General features: G+C 42.6%; 1 protein-coding gene across 2 annotated transcripts in view; it reads left to right on the top strand.

Annotated features, from left to right (window-relative positions):
• The first annotated feature begins 4,515 nt into the window (after positions 1-4,515).
• PPA2 (inorganic pyrophosphatase 2) overlaps positions 4,516-19,909 on the top strand; it is a 36,746-nt gene continuing 21,352 nt past the window's right edge. Inside the window, exons 1-4 of one of the 2 annotated variants that reach the window (XM_030491785.1) lie at positions 4,516-4,872; positions 6,997-7,061; positions 8,723-8,767; positions 17,908-17,961. In XM_030491785.1, the coding sequence (XP_030347645.1) occupies positions 4,629-4,872; positions 6,997-7,061; positions 8,723-8,767; positions 17,908-17,961 (408 nt within the window). In that variant the 5' untranslated portion in view covers positions 4,516-4,628. The other variant, XM_030491786.1, reaches the window with a different exon arrangement.

Genomic DNA, 19,909 nt, shown 5'->3' with positions numbered 1-19,909 from the left:
GACTCTGTTGATCAAGTAGATGGCACTGTGATATCAAAGCTAATGAGGAAAGACAAGCAAGCGAGTGAAGCACAGATAAAAGGAGGGGGAGATGAATCTTCATTATTGTTATGTTTCGATGTAAAATGAGGGGGGGTGTCGAAATTACCAAAGATGAAATATTTTCTGTGGGATTCTTTGGAACCTTATGTCTGGCAATTCACAAATCAAGAGGGGAAAGGAGCCTAAAAAAGACTATCATGAGCAATAGGCAAGATTTTCCTTCTAGATCCCTATTTAGAATGATTATAGATTTGCAACTTCGCACTAAAACTTCATGTTTCCAGACAGTGTTTTTATAGCTGAACTGGAACCTTTTTTTCTCTCTCTCTTTTTGTGTATGTGCGTGTATTTGAAAGAATGCATGAAAGAATGAACAAACAGGAAAGACGACTATTGGATAATTTCTGTTTTGTGATGGGAAGTTGCTTTGGAGTAACAAAAATAACAATCTAGGGAAAAAAATCACCTTTAGCTCACACAACCAAGTTTTGGTGGGAGTTACGATTGGTTCACGGGGCTTAAAATGAACTTGGTAGAGTTACCCAGGATGGAAGAAATGGGCACATCCTACAAACCTTGACTCAGCCACAGTGTCTCTTGATAGGCAAATCACTTTCTAGGCAGAGATCTAGAGAAGCTAATCAGGCAAGTGAATCCTAAAATACAGTATAGGAAGCCTAATGAAAAGCATGGTTAAAATCAAAACTAACAGCTCAGATAAACAACGTATTCAAAAAAAACCAGGCTGTAAACTTGACATCTTCCTATATGTGATAGTGAATATTGCAACTAAAACTGAATTTTGCATAAATACAGAGGATCAGTCTTTTTAAAGCAATAAGGTTACTGAAGTGAGTTCACCACTACAAAAAAAGGTTCACAGTCTGACCCAACATACTTCTTTGGGGTAGGAGCCTCTGTCTTTATTCACAGTAACATAACCTGACAAACCTAATTCTAGTTACTGGAATACATAACTTGTTTCTTTTAGTTAGACAATATAGCCTTTTGCTGCCATCAGGCATTCGTCAGTGCGTAAAATGCAAATACATGCATGAGTAGGCTGCGTGTAGACATCCTCTCCCAAACCCAGCTGTGCCAATGAAAGAGGTTATTGACTCTAATGACTTGTCATCCTCCTACTGTTGCAGACTGCTAGTGCAAAGACCTGCAGAAGGAGTTGCCCATGCTCCTTAACCTGCTTCAGCTGAGAAGCAGCCTGACTAACAGCCTAATACTGCTGAACTGCCTCAGCCAGCCTTGCTTGGCTGGATTTGACCTAGGAAGCACTGACAGGAGCTGATCCATCAGCACACTGGTGAGATGGTGGTGGCTGAGCGAGTGAGCACTGTCAAGCAAGTGCAGGCAGTGACCCGTTCCACTGAGGTGGCTGGACAGGGAGGACAGCTGTCCTGTGACTACTGGGATTTTGCACACAGGTAGCAGCAAAACAGAAGGCTGGCAAGAATTGATTCCTTCAGATTAATGGTCTTACAGGGCATGGAGATAGAAGTTGTATTACAGCAAAATTTAAAGGTAATGATGTGATCACCAGTCAAGAGCAAACGCACTAAAATAGCACATAGTGGTACTAATGAAATTCTTCAAAGCCTTATTAGCTGAAAAGATGAAAATGATTTTCATCCAGGAGGAAGGGAAACTGTTATTTTTTCATTTGTTTTTAATTATAATATGTTTTCTGCATTTAATTTGCACAGCATTTTCACAGGAAAATCTTTTTTTATATATGTGTGTATAAATATATATAAAATAAATGTAAATGTACACTGCAGAGTACAAACTTTTAAAGTAGAGGTGTCCTTCAGGCTTAGGTGATTATACTGCTGCTGAGTTTTTGCTATACTCCAGTGGCATTCTGCTGGAATGAGATTGACCCCTGTGCAGAGGGCAAGCATAAAACCTAAGTACCATGTAAGTCCTACTTAAATCTTAAGGACCTGGTCCTAATTCCATTGAAATAAATAGCAATATTTTCATTGCCTTTCAGGAGGAGCTGTTTCAAGGTCAATAAATGGGATCAGACCTATACATGCCTTTTGTTGGCCCAATTAGAGTGATACTTCAAGGAGCTGGATGTAAAATGCTTGGGAATAAAAAGAGGTGAAATAATACCTTGGTAGTAAAAGCCTTGGTAATTCTGGAGAATTTGCTTAAGTAGATACTGGGACCAAAACATTAATTTGTTTCAAAGATTCAAGAATGCTAGGTAAATTTATTCTAACCAGGAAGCTGGTTTTACCCAAATCTGACTTGAGGATTACTGTGCATATTTCTGCCATATTCTGTGTAATATAACGTATATTACTGAGAAATCTATTTAAAGCTTTATTATTATTTCTGCAGTACTAAGAGAATTTTGGATACCTTAGAGTACTAAAACATCATGTTCTCTGCTCTGGCAGTGTTAACACATTTTCTCTGTTACATCATCTGCCCTTGCTAGGTAACACGATGGCATCTATTTACACACCTAAAAAGTGCCTGCACAGAAACTTGTTTACATTTCATAAATTCCAAGTGTATCACAGCTGATTTCTCATTACAGATGAGAAAGCTTTAGATAAGACCACGTTCACAATGCAAGGCATTGGAGAGCTCTGCACTCACTTTGTGCATCTTACACGGACTCCTGGCTGCAGGAGTGTATTTCACTTCCCAGTTTGTATAGGGAAATAGATAAATATTGGACTCCTTCTAGGATAACCTTACACCCAACTGCCAACTTTGTAAAGTGTAAAAATACTGTGTGTGTGCTCAGTAAGTGATTTTCAAAGGCTCTGACCTTCCATAAATGAAATCCAGACTCCTCAGAACTAAGCAGAGGTGGAAGGCTAGTCCTATGGCACATGTTTGTTCTTAATGTTGCCTTTTTCAGCAGCAGGTCAACTCAAGGAAAGGGCAGAATATATATATATATTTAATAACATAAAAAATGTCTCTACTTTTTTTGACACATATATATGTTTTATTATTCCACATGAAAAGCAGATTATTTGCCCAACCCAAAAAATTAAGAATTTCAGAGACCGTACATGAAGAGTTTCACCACCACATGTCCAGTTGAGGAGGTTACCCCTGAAAACCTTGATTTTGGTGAACTCAGTGAAGAAAGATGCTAACTCTTCTGGTGCAACACCAACTGCTATGTTGCAGCTTCTGTGGAGGTGGGTAATGGGAATGCAAAATAGCCTCTCTGTTCTCCTGGAGATAAGTCTGTTGTGAGAAACAGTGGCACAAATCAGAGAAGATCATAGCTTTTTTTTTTTTTACCCCCAGAGCTTCCAGTCATGGAAAATCCACACACTAGAATACAGCTCCCTCCAAGATCCAGAGCAGCAACTAATACATTTCAGAGTACATGGGGGAACAGCAACTAAGACCACCATGAATATCTCCCACTCTCATGTAAGATAATCCTGGGTCACTATTGCACACGCTGATCAGGCAATCCTGACGGTTTTGAAGCCTTTTCTACCAAACAGGAGAGGGGACAAATAAAGAGAAGATGTTATATGCTGTTTAAATCTGTTGAAAGAGATTGACTTAGCCTTTCTGTTGCAAATAAGCCATTCCCAATAGCATTTAAAATACTGTATAAAATAATCAGGGTTACATGGAGTAACCCTGCAGAAATCTTTCAGAGTAATTCAAATTAGAGCTAAAATCCAAAGCTAACATCAAGCACCTTCAGAGGTGAATACACAGGATGATTGGTTTGGGATGTAAGAGTGATGACAGCAACAGAAGTTGTTCTGCCCCAGTTTCACCATCAATAAAATAGTGGTATATGCCCCTTTTCAGGAATTTTTGAAAGATCCAGGAATAAGCAGCACTACTCCAAGAACTACCACCTGTAGCAACACATGAAATTCATTCAAAATCCTCCTCAAGGATCAATGAAAAGAGAATTCAAAGGAATCAGATCATACGTAGGGGTAATAAGCTTTCAAAACAGCACAGCCTGGATACAGATGAGAATTGAATTTGAGTATCAGCAGGGCTCAACACAAAAACGCATCCACCATTGGGAACCCATGCAAACAGCCCGCCTGTAAGCGGCGCAGGCACAGGGTGCCTCGGGTGGCTGGAACGGTGCAGCAGGGTAAGGTCTCTATACCAACATGTGCCTTGGGTGTGGGTAACAACCCTGCCACCATCACCCCTAACTTTGCATCCACACTTTAAGCAGCGCTGGTGGCCCGGAAGCACCTCAGCACAGGTACAGCTGAGGTACCACCTGCTTGGGCTCACCTGGCTCGTGTTGGGGGGCACCACTTCGAAAGTGGTTGTTTGTTTTTATTGTTTTATACAAGGCGGACCCCTCTCTTGAGGGTGCGGGCATCCTACAGAGTCTCTTCCTCCCAGACGCTGGCCCTGGCCTCGGCCTCAGGAGGGTAAGCAGCCACCTCTGGGCCAGCAGGGAAACGAGGCCCATGCCGCCATTTTGGGCCTCTGGGGGTTCCGGTCGTGCCCTTGCTCAGGCGGCAGCCGCGGCTCTCCCTGCCCGCCGGTGGGGCAGGAGGGGACAGGCAGCACTGCCGCGGCCGGCAGCACCTCCCGCCGCCATGCGAGGTTTCCCGGCGGGGGCAGGCGGGGCCGGCGCGGCGCGGAGCAGCGCAGGCCCGGCGGCCGCAGGAAGGGGAGGGAAGGCGGCCGCCGCCGCCATCATGCGTGCGCTGCCGGGGCTGGTGCGGGTGCTGGCGGCGCGGGGCTGGGGGCGGGCGCCGCGCCGCTGCCTCGGCGCCATGTCCCAGTACGGCACGGAGCAGCGGGGCCGGCCCAACTCTGCCGATTACCGCCTCTACTTTAGTAAGTAGCAGCCCCCGGCCTCCACAAACCCCTTCCTTCACCTCGCGGGGGGCACGGCGGGGAGATCGGCGGCTCCCCGCTACCGCCGAGGCCTCTCGTGTTGGCCGCCCCGGCGGCTGCCCCGTCCGTGCAGGGAGGCAGGTTTTTGTGGAGAGGGAGGGGGTTTCCTGGCTGATCCGATTTTGGAGGGGTTGCTGGGTCTGCTCTGTGCTGGAGGTCGGTGTGCACGGCACAGCTGTACCCTTCAGCCCTGCGAAGGCTCCTGGAGGGTGAAGAGGTGCCGGGGTGAAGCACCGCCATGGTGCATTGTGGTAGCCTGCGCGGGAAGGCCATGGCGTGCGCTGGGACCCCAGGGACGGCTTTGGCCATGAGAGCCTCGCCTGGCCTTGCCTCACCTCGCCTGTCAGTGTGGCAGCCCGGTGGGAGCATGGGCTGTCCCCGGTGAGCAGCCCAGCCCTCCCGCCACAAACGTCACGGTGAGGGGAGGCTGGCATCCAGCCGTGGGGCCTGTGGGGCCAGCAGCACCAAGCGGCACCGGGAGGGCATGGGCAGCTCTCCAGCAAAACCCAGTGAGAGCTGCCGGTGTGCAGTCTTGGTATTTATTACACGTTTTCGTAATAGTATTGTGTATCTGCCACTTCTCCAGCAGTGGGTTTGTGTGGTTTTGGTCCACTGAGTTACAAGCAGTTAATTCTGATGTGTGCTGGTGTGAGAGAAGCGGAGGCGTAGTGTGCCCTGTCAGCAGTACCCTGCCACAGCTCCCTTGTGCTCAGTCCCCAGGGGCTGCCAGCGCAGCAGCTCCTCTAGAGAAAGCCACTTTAGTTAGTGGGAATAAGCAGCCTCCCACTAAACTTTGTTTTATTTGGGAGGAGCATCTGGGAGACTTCCAGGAGTTGCAAAAACAACTACCGTTTACTCCCCTTTTCTGAAGTGGTCCAAGTACAGTCCAAAGCTAAATGAAGTCCCTCATCTGCTTTTCCTTTACTGTGAATAGGGGTGCTAGCAGAGGACTTCCTTGGGAGTTGTGTTAGCACCTTTGATTGTTGTTGATATTTCTGTTTTGATGCACTGCTTGGGCTTTTTAGTACGTTGAAGAAATTCTGAGTAGATTGAAAAGCTTGAGCATCCACTCCAGTGAATTTTGTTCCTTTCTAGAGTGTAAGCAAGGCTGAGGTGCAGATTGGGTCCCCATTAAGTTAATGTCAACTGGTTTCCAGGTGTGGTGTTTCATGTCTAGGGCCTGAGCAATTATCCCATCCCTCACTTATTCTTTTGGTCAGTCTTTGGAGGCTGGAGCTGTTTGAAGACAGGCTGAGAAAGTTGGGGCTGTTCAGCCTGGAGAAGAGAAGCTGCGTGGAGACCTCACTGCAGCCTTCCAGTATCTGAAGGGGGCCTACAAGGATGCTGGGGAGGGACTCTTCATCAGGGACTGTAGTGACAGGACAAGGGGTAAGGGGCTTAAACTTAAAAGGGGAAGTTCAGGTTAGATGTAAGGAAGAAATTTACTGTGAGGGTGACGAGGCACTGGAACAGCGTATCCAGAGAAGTGGTAAATGCTCCATCCCTGGCAGTGTTCAAGGCCAGGCTGGACAGAGCCTTGGGCAATATGGACTAGGGTGAGGCGTCTCTGCCTGTGGCAGAGGGGTTGGAACTAGATGATCTTAAGGTCCTTTCCAACCCAAACTGTTCTATGATTCTGTGATTCTCTTTGTGGTCATGAAACTCAGTTTATTAGAAACGTGAAGTCACAAGGGCAGCATTACTAGAAACCCAGATGAATTATCTGATCACTCATGGAAATAAGGTTCCCTTGATGGTTTTTTTTTTCTCTGTTAATGGTTTTGTATAGCTCGTATTGCCAGGTAGTCAGAAGAGAAGTGGTGTGTTGAATAGTAAAGCAGTAATTTTGATTCAGATGAATCCTTGTCAAACAATCAAAATCCTAGCCCTGCATGTATGTTATTTTTTTAGTCCTTAGAATTAAACTTCAGAAAAAGTTAATCTGACGCATAATTGTGGCATATCATACATTGCTGTACTGCATAATAGTTAGCAATACCAACGTATCATATCTTTAGATTTGTAATGCTACTTAGTTGTTTTGGGGTTTGTTTTTTTTTTCAGAGAATGCAGATGGTAAATACATTTCCCCATTTCATGACATTCCACTGTTTGCTGGATCTAAAGAGGTATGTATTAATTTCAAAATAACAACAGTTTTGTTGGCATTCTTTAGGGAAAAATGCAGGTTTTTTAGAAGCTTTTTTGGTTTCTTTGGAAGCAATTAACAGACAGATGTATAACACCAGAAAGGACCACTTTAGCCGAGGCTGATTCCTTACCTAATACAGGCACAATAACTCCACCAAATTTTCTCTTCTGAGTTCAGTAACTTGCAGTGAAACAGAATGTGTAGACAAGCCTAGGTGTCTGTTGAGGTCTCACAGTGACTGCAGGTTGGGGGAACTCTCGCTGTATCTTGTGTTAATTCTCCTCTGTGTTTATGTTTATGTGCTCTTGAATTCATTTTCTACTATTACTCCTACATTTTCCTACATCTGCAATTGAAAGTATACATTTCCTTGCAGGAGGAGATGTACAGCACATGCTTACATAACTTACAGTGTATTTGTGTAGTTTCCAAAAGGAGCGTTATAATTGGAAGCCAGGCATAATGCCCAAGAGAAAAGTGGTAATCGCACCTTTGGAGAATTACAAGGCTTGAGGTGCAGCTGAGCACTTTCACGTCTTGTTAGCCACACTCCCTGGAGTTTCATTATACCAGTAATGAAATGCCTGGTTTATGTGTCATTGGTGGGAACTGTCAGTCTTTGGTTTAGACTTAGGTTTGCTTATTATGGTATGCTTGTTACACAAACAGATTGGGAGGGTTTTGGCTGTTTTCTTCATTTGTTGCTGGATCTCTATGGGTGATATGAATGGTGAGGAAGGTCAGCAGTTGTAACATGTTCAGATTGAGACTTCTGAACTAGCGAACCAATCTCTTGAATTATTTAAACCGAGAGATTAAAAATATCCATGAATCTTTCTGATTGGCAGCCCCTAAGCATGCTAGTCAATGGAAGAGGTAAGTCTCATTCAGAGAGTCATCGCTAAGATGCTCAGTTCAGTGGGTGCTGTTGCTGTAAAAGCAGTCGGCATTACCATTACATGTTCCCTGGGGCCCTTGCTGTCCCTGAATCAAGAGTTTAAGCTTTGGAGGCTTGGATTATAGTCTGATTTTTCTGTGGACTAAATTACAGTACAGCGATGTCTGATCAATGTGGAGAGGCTTTCATTTAGGTGTGTGAGCAAGGAGAGAGCATTCCACAGGATACAAGGGCCTTACAGGAGAGCAAGAAGGGGAGTCATTGTAAAGATCTCTGTTACTTTTGTGTTCTTTGCAAGAGCATGACTTAAGGAGTTATTTGTTACGTTCTCTCCCTACCCTGGTCTATGCTTTGTGGACTTTTATAATGGATAACTTCAGCCTTATTTTCCATGCTGGTTTTGTTTGCTTATTTAGGTTTTTTTATCCCTTTCAACTGGATGTATGACTCTCTGGTTTTGATCAGTTCAGGACAGGCCTAAATTGCCACTTAATTTTTTTAGTAGCTGGGAGAAGTGGATGTGTCCTTGTACACTTTTATCTTCCTCTGTTACCATCTGGAAGGTTATAATTTCACAGTGAAACAGAACTGAGTACTTTAAAAAGTTACAGTTTGGCTCTTTATGCTCACAAAGAGATATTTCAGTTGCATTGAAAACTACCGTTGTCTGTATTTATGTGAACACAGTATTGTTCTCTAATGTTCTTTATACACTTCTTTACTTCATTCTTTCTCTATAGGATAAAGAGATTCCTCCAAAGAGGTCAAGAACTACTGGATCTGAGGTACTGCTAATTGTTTTTTATTTTTATATTTAAAAAAACTCCAAAACCAAAACCCAACCCTATTCTTCTATTTCCTTTCCATTATTAAGAAATCAAAGAATCACAGAATGGTTTGGGTTGGAATTTAAAAATTATCTAGTTCCAACCCCCCTGCCATGGGCAGGGACACCTTCCACTAGAGCAGGTTGCTCCAAGCCCCGTCCAGCCTGGCCTTGAACACTGCCAGGGATGGGGCAGCCACAGCTTCTCTGGGCACCCTGTGCCAGCACCTCACCACCTGCACAGTGAAGAATTTCTTCCTAATGTCTAATCTAAATCTTCCCTCTTTCAATTTAAAGCCATTCCCCCTTGTCCTATCACCACATGCCCTTGTAAAAAGTCCCTCTCCAGCATTTTAGTAGGACCCCTTTAGATACTGGAAGACTGTTAAAAGGTCTGCCCGGAGTCTTCTCTTCTGGCTTAATAAGCACAACTCTCTCAGCCTGTGTTCATAGGAGAGGTGCTCCAGCCCTCTGATCATCTTCGTGCCCAGCTCTGGACTTGCTTGAGCAGGTTCACATCCTTATTGTTTTGGGGGCCCCAGAACTGAAAGCAGCACCCCAAATGGGATCTCACCAGCGCGGAGCAGAGGGAAAAAATGACCTCCCTTGACCTTTTGGTCACACTTCTTTTGGTGCAGCCCAGGATGTGATCGGCTTTCTGGGCTGCAAGCGCACACTGCTGGGTCATGATTTAATATTCTTCTCTTTGCATGGGCCAGAAACATCAGCATTCTTTTATTCATGAATATGCTCTCAAAGGGAAACACTTCTATACCGCTCTTTGAAAAGTTTATGACAGTTGCAGCGTAGATATGTTATCTTTTTTGCTATTGCATTCGGAAACATTTGCAATAAAACCTCTGTTAATGAAATTTTCATTATGCTCTTGAGTATTCGTATATCTACAAATTTTCAGAAATCTTAAGTATGTTAGGACAGGAATTAGACTTAGTATTTGCTTTTTAGACCTGAAGATACGTTGTTTTCTATACTCATCTGGAAAGCCCAAGGAGAAAAATCACATCTGCTAATAGTTCAGCATTAACCAGTACTGAAGTTAAGCCCAACAGAAGCCCAGAAAAACGTGGAAGATCTGCTGAGGCTTTTGCTGTGAAACAGTATTTGTTTTTGCAAGTATCTTTTCCAAAATGCAGCATTTTTTGCAATACTTCGTTGCCGTAGGAGTACCTAAACTTAGTAGAAGAAAGTCAAAGAAAAAGTGAAACAAACTATGCTTTAAGACCATGACGTGTGGGACTGTGTGTCCCCCAAGCTTTATCTTGTATCTGTTTGGCCAGTCATACTGCAAAACTGTAACTACCCATCCGTGTGCAAAAACTGTCATCACTGTCTGGGTTCGCATAGTTTTGCAATTAGTGTGTGGCACACTGGTGGTTCAACTGTATAACAGTCCCCAAGCAATCCTGCACTGAGTATTTCCTCTCCTTTTGCCCTGTGATTCATTCAAGCTACAATGCCTGGGTAATGCTTTTTAGGTTTTCTATTGCTTGATGCCCATTTAATTACTATTTAGTAGACGTAGAATCGTGCCTGAAAGATGAATTGTTAAGGAGAAAGAGTATGTGCCAGTAGCCTTTCTCAAAAATCATTGTTGTGCAACATGAATTCTTAATTACTGCTCTTTCTGGAAGCCAAGTATTCTGTTTCTTACCTGCTTATGAATACTGTGAAAACATCTGCCAGTGGTGAAGATGCAAAGCCTGTTTTATGCAGACTCTAAAACTGTTCAGAACTGCGTTTGACTCTCTAGTGGGAAGCATGATAGGTTGTTGAAAACCATGTTTCTAGTACCTTTTTTCTGATCTCTGGATCAGCCTATGGAGTGTGTGTGGGGGAAATGCCAGTGAGGCTGAGCAGCTCTTGCTCTGTAGACTTCAGAACTGCTTCACATAACTCCTGCTGTGAGAGAGCTCTGGATTATGGTCTAATAGAACTGCAGAAAATGAGCAAAGGCAAATGTACATTCCAGTCTTTATGGGCTTCTGATGTAAGCAAACAAACGTGTAGGCTCTAGGCTTCCCAAATAAGCTTGGTCTTTACTTAGATGGTGAAATGTGAGAGTGCAAATCATTTAGAAAACTCCTTTTTCAACATGATCCATGAGAGTTGGGGAGAAGAGAGAAAATAGAAGGATCTTTGTGTTCAGGAAAGCAGTTTCTTCTTACACTGGCCTCTTCACCAGCTCTCCTCACCTTGGCCTCGTGAGAAATGCATCCCTGTGTGCTTGTATGTAGGGAAAGCATAGGTTAATCGGGATAAAGGGAAAATGAGGAATTTAATGCTGTCTACTGATTTCTGAAGACCTTTGAACCACTGTACTCCATACTCTTGTGTAGGGACGAAGAGGCTACTTTTTATACGTGGTGCTCAGTTGATCCTTACACTGAATTTGGCCAGAATTCAGAGGGTCCTCTTGCCCTGGAAACACAGTAAAATCTTTAAAACTTGTGCTTTTAGGGTGGCAGTTATATGTTACTCTTGACAAGGGCAAGCCCTCTTAAGAGTGTGCGTTAAATTATGCTGAGCTGGTGTTCATCAGATGGCAGTTTAGCTATGGAAAATTAAGATAATTCTGCATGAGTCTCTTCAGTCTGTCTAATCTACTTTGAATTGTTCTTGGCATTGCTGATGCCAGAAAAGAAGGTCTGAAAATAGAGGAGCTTCAGCTTTCAGCATTCATGGGATAGGGGAATTCACATTGTACAAGTTTCTGTGCACTGTTTGCAGTCTTGGCTTGTAGTTCTAAGGGAAATGCTGTGGTTTTTCTGTATGAACTCTTCTCAGTAGTGCAGCCATTTCTTGCAATGTTTTAGACCTTCCCAAATCTCAATTAAGTTTAAATTTGTAGCCATTGTTGACAGCTGACCCTTTTGCTTTCACAGACGTGTTTTGGCTGTTTGAAGACTAGTGAGAAGTTATTTTGAAGGAGAAACTATGCTGAAAGGAATCATATTCAGCTTCAGTCTCAAAATTATTACCAGCTTGCAGTCTGAGCCTCTGCTTTGTCTTAAGCGTTGTAAGCACTCAGAGTCCACTCCTGCCCAAGTAAATCTCTGTTAAAGGTATCAAAAGTTTCACATCTCTGTTTGGAAGAGTGGATGTTCCCACTGTGGTTACAGTCAAAACTGTCAAAGGCTGATTGTTGAATATGGTCTTCCATGTCTAGCAGGAAGAAGGTTTGAAGAAGTCATAGTTTTCTTTTCAGGAAAAATGTAACTTGTTGCTTTCCTGCTGTAGTGAAAGGGTTTTTAATCTACTTGTCATTGTATGGCTTTTGTAAAGTATTCACATGTCACCTCATTCAGAGGACCCAGATATTCTTGAATACAAAGCTTTATTTCAGATGTTGGCCTTGGTAAGTAATCTCCCTTGTAGAGATTGTAGTCCTCTGATTTACAGACATCCACAAGAGCATTTGGGGGAAAAAACACCTGACCAAAACCAACCAACAAAAAACAACCCAAACCAGCAAACCCCAACCAAAGCAAAACCAAACCAAAACCCACCTCAAAACCTAAAGAAAGAAACAGGACATCTGTTGTTGCATCCTGTGGGTTGCAGTGCTGGAGTACCCTTGAGGATTTCAGCTGAATTGCTGTCAGGCAAAAACTGCCGATAAATTAACTAGTCAGGTGAGATATAAGGGGTCATCAGAGTGGTCATGCAGTCTGAATGGGTGATCTGATAGGGACCTCATGCTTGGAACAGTGTTCAAAACTGGTGTCAGAGTTGTCTTATGATAAAGTCGGTATGTTTCATAAGGAAGGAAGAGCTGTCATCATTTCCCATGCAATACAGGTGCAAACTTTGCACTGACTTTGTATTCTGTGTTAACAACAGCCTCTGTAACCTTCTTTCGTCACGTTAGATGTTTTTTTGGTATATCTGACGTGGGCTGTAGTGTGTCCATTACGTGTGTTCAGGGATTTATGTGTTCCAAATTTTCGATGATCAGTGAAGCTTTCATCCTGATGCCTGAACTTGCCCAGCCTTTTTCTGTGAATGGATCCAATAGCTGCAAGCCTTGCTTAGTGTTCTTGTAGTTAAAAAAATACTGAGAATAGAAGTAACTTTCAGCAGTCCAGTTAAAATCTATGGAAGTAGGGTTAGTTTACTGAGAAAGTTGCATCAGTGATTTGATCAAGCTTAACTTCAAATAAATGATTCATTAAACTTGAGAAAGTCAGTGTTTCATTTGCATTTACATCATGGTTGTGCACTAAATAGTTTTGCAGGTGTCCAGTTTATCAGAGAGTATCCCTGACACCACTTTTGGGATACCTGTGGGTAAAAACAGTGTTTGTGATTCCCTTTTCATTGTAACATCAGGGAGGTACACTATGAAGAGGCTGCAGGCACTTCATATTTATGCTGGGCACAGCATTCCTCTTCTGCTATGTGGCATGTTAATTTATATTGGAAAAGTTCCATTGACTTCTCATTTAGATACAGTATATTTGGTCTCCACATGTTGCTGGCATCTGGTTTGTTGTTTTTGCATTGGCAAATACCTTGTAGCAAGTGTTACGTTCGGAATGCTTATAACATAGGTACTCATTTTATAAGCAAGCCCTTCTCCATGTATTTGTGGGTACATCTCATGACAGTCCTTATTTTCCTTCTCCATTTCTCTTCCTTTTTTCCTTTTAACCATCACTCTTTGTTTGCCCTGCTGCTGGACTGCAGGTCATCTTTTTCATTCTTGTTAGTCTTCAGGTGCATGCTGCCATGTTCAGTTGCCAACTGATGAGAATCCCTGCAAGACTGCAAATGAACAGACAGAAAATAAATGGAAATTATAGCTGCTTTTTCTTCTCTCTGTCTTGTGTGCTCAGGGCTTCTCAGTGAGGAAGGGTCAGCAGCTCCCAAATGCTGCCTTCAGATTTTTATTTTTTTTTTAAGCACTCTACTATAAAAACCACTAAAGTAATTGTAAGCTTTAGCATTTTTCTTCTCCCTGTCATGCAAGGGTGATGGTGAATGGTAATCAGGCCATCAGTAGTGGTGGCGTTTGTCATTTTATGAAATTATACTAAGTTTCTGTTCCTCTCTTTATCTCTCTTGTTTTGTCACTTTCCTTGCTCTGCATAGGTTGCTCCACTTCTGCATCAAATTAGCTGAACCTCCAGGGTTGAGCATTAAGTGCTGCAGCACCTGGGCAAAATCATACCTATTCAAAACCCGTCCCTCAAATACACCAGCTAAGGAACTTGGGAAGACTGGGTAAAGAAATAGTTGAACAAGAAAGGGAAAGTTAGGTAAGGAAGAATTGCTTCTGGGAAGGGTGTATGGGAGTCCAGAAGGGCAGGTTGTAAAAATAGTGTCAGAAATGTGCTTAATTTTCTTTCCTTCCGGTGATACTCAGGTTTGTAATAACAAACCCTGATCAAAATGAGCTATCTTCTGTAAGAATCTGTACAGCCAGAGCTAGCAGTTATTTTTGGCCACCAGTCTTAGTGGAAAGAACACTGACTCACAGTTTAGCTGGGTATAGCAGTCTGTATTTTCCTTGCTTTTCTCAATCCTTACTGTAGGAATATGTTGAAGTATATATCTTTCCATGGCTTTCTTATTTCAAAAAACAAAAACTGTTTCTGTCCTCTGTGTGAAAGACAAGCTTGCTTATCTCATCAAAACCAATGTCATGATGCATTACAAATGACGTTCAACTGAAATGGAATGCAGTAAGTTGCCAAGCACTGTTAAAGAAAACACCCGATAAAGCAGACACTTATTTACAGTCTCCATGAGTTCCCATGTAATGTACTTAACGTGTAGTTCTTAGGAAATAAAGGTTGTGATTTAGACATACTAGTTGTTCCTTCTGATGTAATTTTCTGCTGATTTTTGTATTCAGTTTTAGGGGTTAGGAAATGCACTTTTGACTTCTCTGTGTTGAGCAAATGGATTATTTTTTTTCCCCTATCACCTCTTCAAGGTAGAATAGATCATAAGTGCAAATGTCTGACTTGTGTTCACATTAACCCAGAGTCAAACAAGCTACGTAATACCCTGGGTTGGAAGTCCCTCTGGGCTCTGTCAGGTCATTTCCCATAGCAAATGGGTTCTGTCCCTTTTCCTGAATGTAGGAAACTGTTTCCTTTTCTTTTCTTGCATGCTCCAGGAGGCTGTCCTTCTGAAGAAGCTGTCAGCCAGCAGTGTTGGCATGAGGCTAGACTGTAGGAACTGCTCCATCTGGCCTGTTGTACAGTCTGTTGTCATGAAGTGGAGTTCCTTCTACATTAGGCACTTGCAGAGTTGGATTAAATCTGGACTGCAGCAAGCAGCAATCTCACAGGCAGACCAGTTGACTGCTGTCGTACTAAGGCAGTTAGATGGCAAACTTTCCAAAGCAATAGTTTTCATGAGAGATTTTTTCTGGCACTGGAAGGTGTGTCAAATGGGCTGTTGAAAGTCTCACCATTCCTGCAGGGGTTTGGTGAGGTGGAATTTTTTGTTTTACTGATCTAAAATAAGGATAAAAATATCAATTACCAGATGCATTCACCAGCCAGAACTAACCACTGAATAGCTGATGCAGATGGTAATCTGTGGAGACAGGTGGTGCCTGACACTCGCATTTCTGTTTGCAGCTGAGGCAGGGACTGTTTTGCAGCAAGGGATGGGGGAGAGCATTCAAGTGGTCAGAAGGAATAGGTGCTTGGTCTGGGAAAATAAGAATGGTGGAAAAATTCAAGGGTGGTATTTAGGCAAGGAGGGAAATGAGATAAGAAAGAGGAGGGGGAAAAAAAATACTGGAGGAGTATACTTCTCTTTCTATCTGTCAGACTATCTAGTGTGTGCTCTTCTTTCCACACCAGTGAATCTGGTCTCAGCACTGTGGAAATGTGATTGCCCTATAAATAAAACTTCTTATTTTCAACTGTAAGCACTGCATGAAGTTATTAATCTCTTGTAGGTGCCTGTGGGAGCTCAGTATTAGAGAGAGTACTTTTGGGGATTTTTTTGCATACAAATTAATCTGTCAGGTTGTCACATTTAAGGCTCTTGACAATTCACATTTGACTGATACCACAAATTGTGAAGGCCTGGGCTTAGAGCTGTGTTTAATCCAAGTGTTTTGGGTTTTTTTTGAGAGCAGCATTGTATTCATTTCACTCCAGTTGTTGTCCAGCCCTGTGAGTTGTTTTGGTGAAGACCTGGAATAGCTCTTGACCAGTTAAAGCTCAAACCCAAGATTTATAGGCTGTGGAAGCCATTGTAGTAGACTTGGTCAGGAAAAGGTACAGTGACATCTAAACAAAAAAATACAGGATGGTGGTGGAGGGTGTATAACTCCAGAGTAGTTTGTAAGTTTTCTGCGTGTAGCTACGAGTCAGAACAATTCTTTGGCCTGCTTGGCAGTTCCCAAAGAGCTTCTTGTCAGCACTGGCTTTCATGCTGTGCACTTCTTTTTTCCAAGTGTTTCCCAGATGGATGTGCAGACTTTATTTGGCTGTCTTCCAACCCTTCCTTTACCTGCTGCTGCACGTATGTTGCTTTGTTCTGACTGCTTCCTTAATGCTGACAGCTTTGAGTTGTCTTTCTCATTACTTCTCTGTTTCAACCGTTCTTATGTATATGATGTGTACTTTATGAAACTGATCTGAAGCACTTTTGTCTTTTTACTTCCCCTCCCCCCGCCATTTTGTTTGGTTATGACCTGATTGGGAAAAGTGATTCCATCTGACATGCCACTGATTGCAGTATGGGCACAGTACTCGTGGATGGTGAATATAGTTTAAATTTACTGGGAATTTGCTGCCAGGATTGTGCAGAGCTTGTGATCTCATGGGAGAAACACTGAATGACAGTTGGGATTTTTCCTTTGCATTCTTGCTCTCCACATTCCAGGTTTGGTGGGGAGGAGAAGATCATAGAACCTTTGGAATCGCTTTAATCAGACTGTGGTGTTGACCCTGGAAATGTTAGTTGTTTGTTGCAGCTGCAGGATACAAGGAGCAAAAATACAAATATTCAAGAGTCCTCTGGAACATTAATGGCGCTGTAGTTAAAGAGTTAGTGCAAGTCTTCAGTTGGTTTAACTTTTTTCCCCCTACAAGTGTCTGCAAAAAAATATTTTGTCCTTCCTCAACTGTTGCGATTTTTAAAACCAGTGCAAGTTTTCTTTGGCTATGAAGAGATGTTCCCAGGCAACGTGATATTTTGGGGTTATTTTAGTAATCTGGGAGAAGATAGGTTGTAGACATTGCTGGGTGGTTTGGTCTAGTTACTCATTACGATTAATACTTTACTCCTCGGTAGTGCTTAACTCTTGACAGCTTCAGAAGAAGAAACCTTATGGCATTTACAGAGAGTTTTTCTCTTTGGAAAATGTCACTTTAACCTTCCAGTAAGAAGGGCATAGATTACTTACTTTTTTTCCTAAAAATGCATTAAAGTTCCATGTTTTAGGTTTATTCGCCCCACACCCTCTTTCTTGAAACAACTTTCACTTTGTTTCTATTAGGAAGAAGGCTAATGCAAACATGAGGTGTCTGTGTCCATGTCCTTCCTCTGCCATTGCTTTTGGATTCAGTTTGTTTCACTTCAACCAGATTTGACTGAGAATCAGAAGTGTCAGTTGTTGCATTTGCATAGGGTTTGAAAAAATGAATGAGGTAAAAGAGGAGAGCCTGAAGAAATAAATCCTCAGAGGTTGAAAAAAACCCCAAAACATTGTCCTTTCCAGTGCTTGAGGGAATCTAATGCTATCCTTTAGAAATGTCCAATCCTCTTTGACTAGTAAACTGAACCACTGCTTTGTGGCAAACCGTTCCATGCACTTCCTGAACATTTTGTGAGGAGCAATATTGATACAGGAATAAAAAATGTCACGTAGATTTCCGCTACTTATGGTTATTCATATTCTTGAAGGGGTGGGGTGGGGAAAGGGTGAACCAAGGAGGCTGAACATCATTGTGCGTAACTAAACAAATTGTACTTAATATAAAAGCAGCTGGAGCAGAGAGATGTGATGTATGTTGCTGCTGAATACAGAGAAGAGAATTTGTCTGATTGTAAAGTGCTAATTGCAAAGTGGATTTTATTTTCAGTCTGTGCTGTTTTTTGTTTTAGGTCCTGTTTAACATGGTTGTAGAAGTGCCTCGTTGGACGAATGCAAAAATGGAGGTAATTGAGAAAACACCTTGTTTAGATAGGCATTTGTGAAAACTATGGCAATTCCAGTAATCAGAGTTTGATCAGAGTGTGAATTACTCTTTACACATAAAATTTTTGTCTGTTAAAAAGTGAATTTGAAGTTGTGCATACAGACACTTTCCTCGCAATTATAAAAAATGTAGAGGTTCTAATTTAGTTTCCCTTCCACAGGTGAGCACTGCTTCTTGACAGTCTTCTGACTGCAGAGTGCAGCATACCTGCAACAGAGTCTAAAGTAGTGCCTTGCAGGACATCGTCCAACATTTAGTCTTACTTTTGCTTGCTCATAGAGCGTTCCACTCAGAGGATCTAACTTCTTTCATTTCTGCTGTATAGTGTGCTATAGTGTAGTGTGCTAGGCCAAGTCCTGACAAGTGGAGCTGCAAATGAAAAAGCATTTCCTTGTATCAAAAAACCCCCAAAACAAACAACTTGGGGACCTGGGACCTCACTGATCTGCTCCTGCAGGGGCATGTTTTAAAAGAACCTAGCAGGTTGTTCCTCTGCAGTTACAGGACAGAAGCCGAGTAGTGCTTCATTTGTTGTGTTTGTGAAACGAAAGATCTCACCAGGATATGTCCTGTCTTCCTGAACATTTGTATTAACTTTAGGGATGCTTCCTGCATGCTTTTAGGGAAGTTTGTGGTTGAACTGTTAACTGTTTTGGTTATTAAGAATAACACCAGAGAACCTCCCCAGCCTTTTATTTCAGAATTTTGTTTTCTCCTTTCCCAGATGCTGGAAAATAATTTGAGCTGTGTTTACCACACTCTGAAAGCAGGGTTACCTTGGATATTTACCATGTAGAATCATAGAATAGAATCACAGAATAGTTAGGGTTGGAAAGGACCTTAAGATCATCTAGTTCCAACTCCTCTGCCATGGGCATGGACACCACATACTAAACCATGTCACCCCAGACTCTGTCCAGCCTGGCCTTAAACACTGCCAGGGATGAAGCAGCCACAACTTCCTTGGGCAACCTGTTCAATCTGTGTATTTTAAGATGATTCTGTAATTGTGGAAGCTTAGTTCTCTTTTACAGGGTTTCCCTTTGACAACACTATTTGAACTCTGCGTAAAGCCCAGGTTGCTCTCCTGCCCCTTCTCTCAGCACATTATGTCAAGGGTAGAAAAGTTTGCTGTCCTGTTAGGTTCAGAAATTGGAGGGTTTAGACTTTTCTGGCTTGAGAGAAGAGACCAGATGTAGTTCTCTTATGTATAAGTTTTAATACACTTGAAATGTCCGAATCATTAAGGCAGTTGTCTTGCCTTGTCATTGTGTCCTGGCAGTCCTGAAGTCCAGGCTGTGGTAAGGTGCTAATACTAGGTCTTGTCTTCATCTCCATGCTGAGATTTCCTCATGTGGAATGAAGAGTGTAGGAAATTAAACCTTGCCTTAGGATGAATGTTTCCCACTGTTATATCCCCAGTGCCCGATCTCCTGCTCAGGAGTTTGTTGTATTTCTGTTGTTCTTCCCTTGATTTTACTGAAGGCGTTTTTCGTGAGACTTTTTACCACTGCTGTCAGTTACTGCTCTTCTTACGGGTTTACATCAAGAAAAAGTGTTGCTGAGCTCCCCTTCCATCAAAGTCCCAGGTGGTATATTCAAGGTCTTCGCTGTTAAGTTATAACCAGAAGCAGGAAGAATCAAGTAGGAAATATGTGAACCTTGATCTCACGTCTTGGGGAGGGTGTATTTGTGGAATAAGTGCACACACAATTTGGTGTAGTTCACAAAGGTAGAATTCCTTTGGGATGGCTTTGGTAGTGGAGCTTTAGGTAAATTACAAGGTGGTTGTAAAATGGTTTAAGGGCTGTGGGCTTATGCATGCAAGCCAAGTACCACCTGAGCCAGTGTAACTGCTTGAGCCTGTAACAAGTGTGATGCTATTCAGATGAGTGTTTCTAAGCAAG

The sequence above is a fragment of the Strigops habroptila genome, chromosome 7 (genome assembly GCF_004027225.2).
Source record: "Strigops habroptila isolate Jane chromosome 7, bStrHab1.2.pri, whole genome shotgun sequence".
Classification (NCBI taxonomy): domain Eukaryota; kingdom Metazoa; phylum Chordata; class Aves; order Psittaciformes; family Psittacidae; genus Strigops; species Strigops habroptila.
The sequence above is the reverse complement of the archived record's forward strand: the minus strand, read 5'-3'. Positions and strand labels throughout refer to the sequence as shown.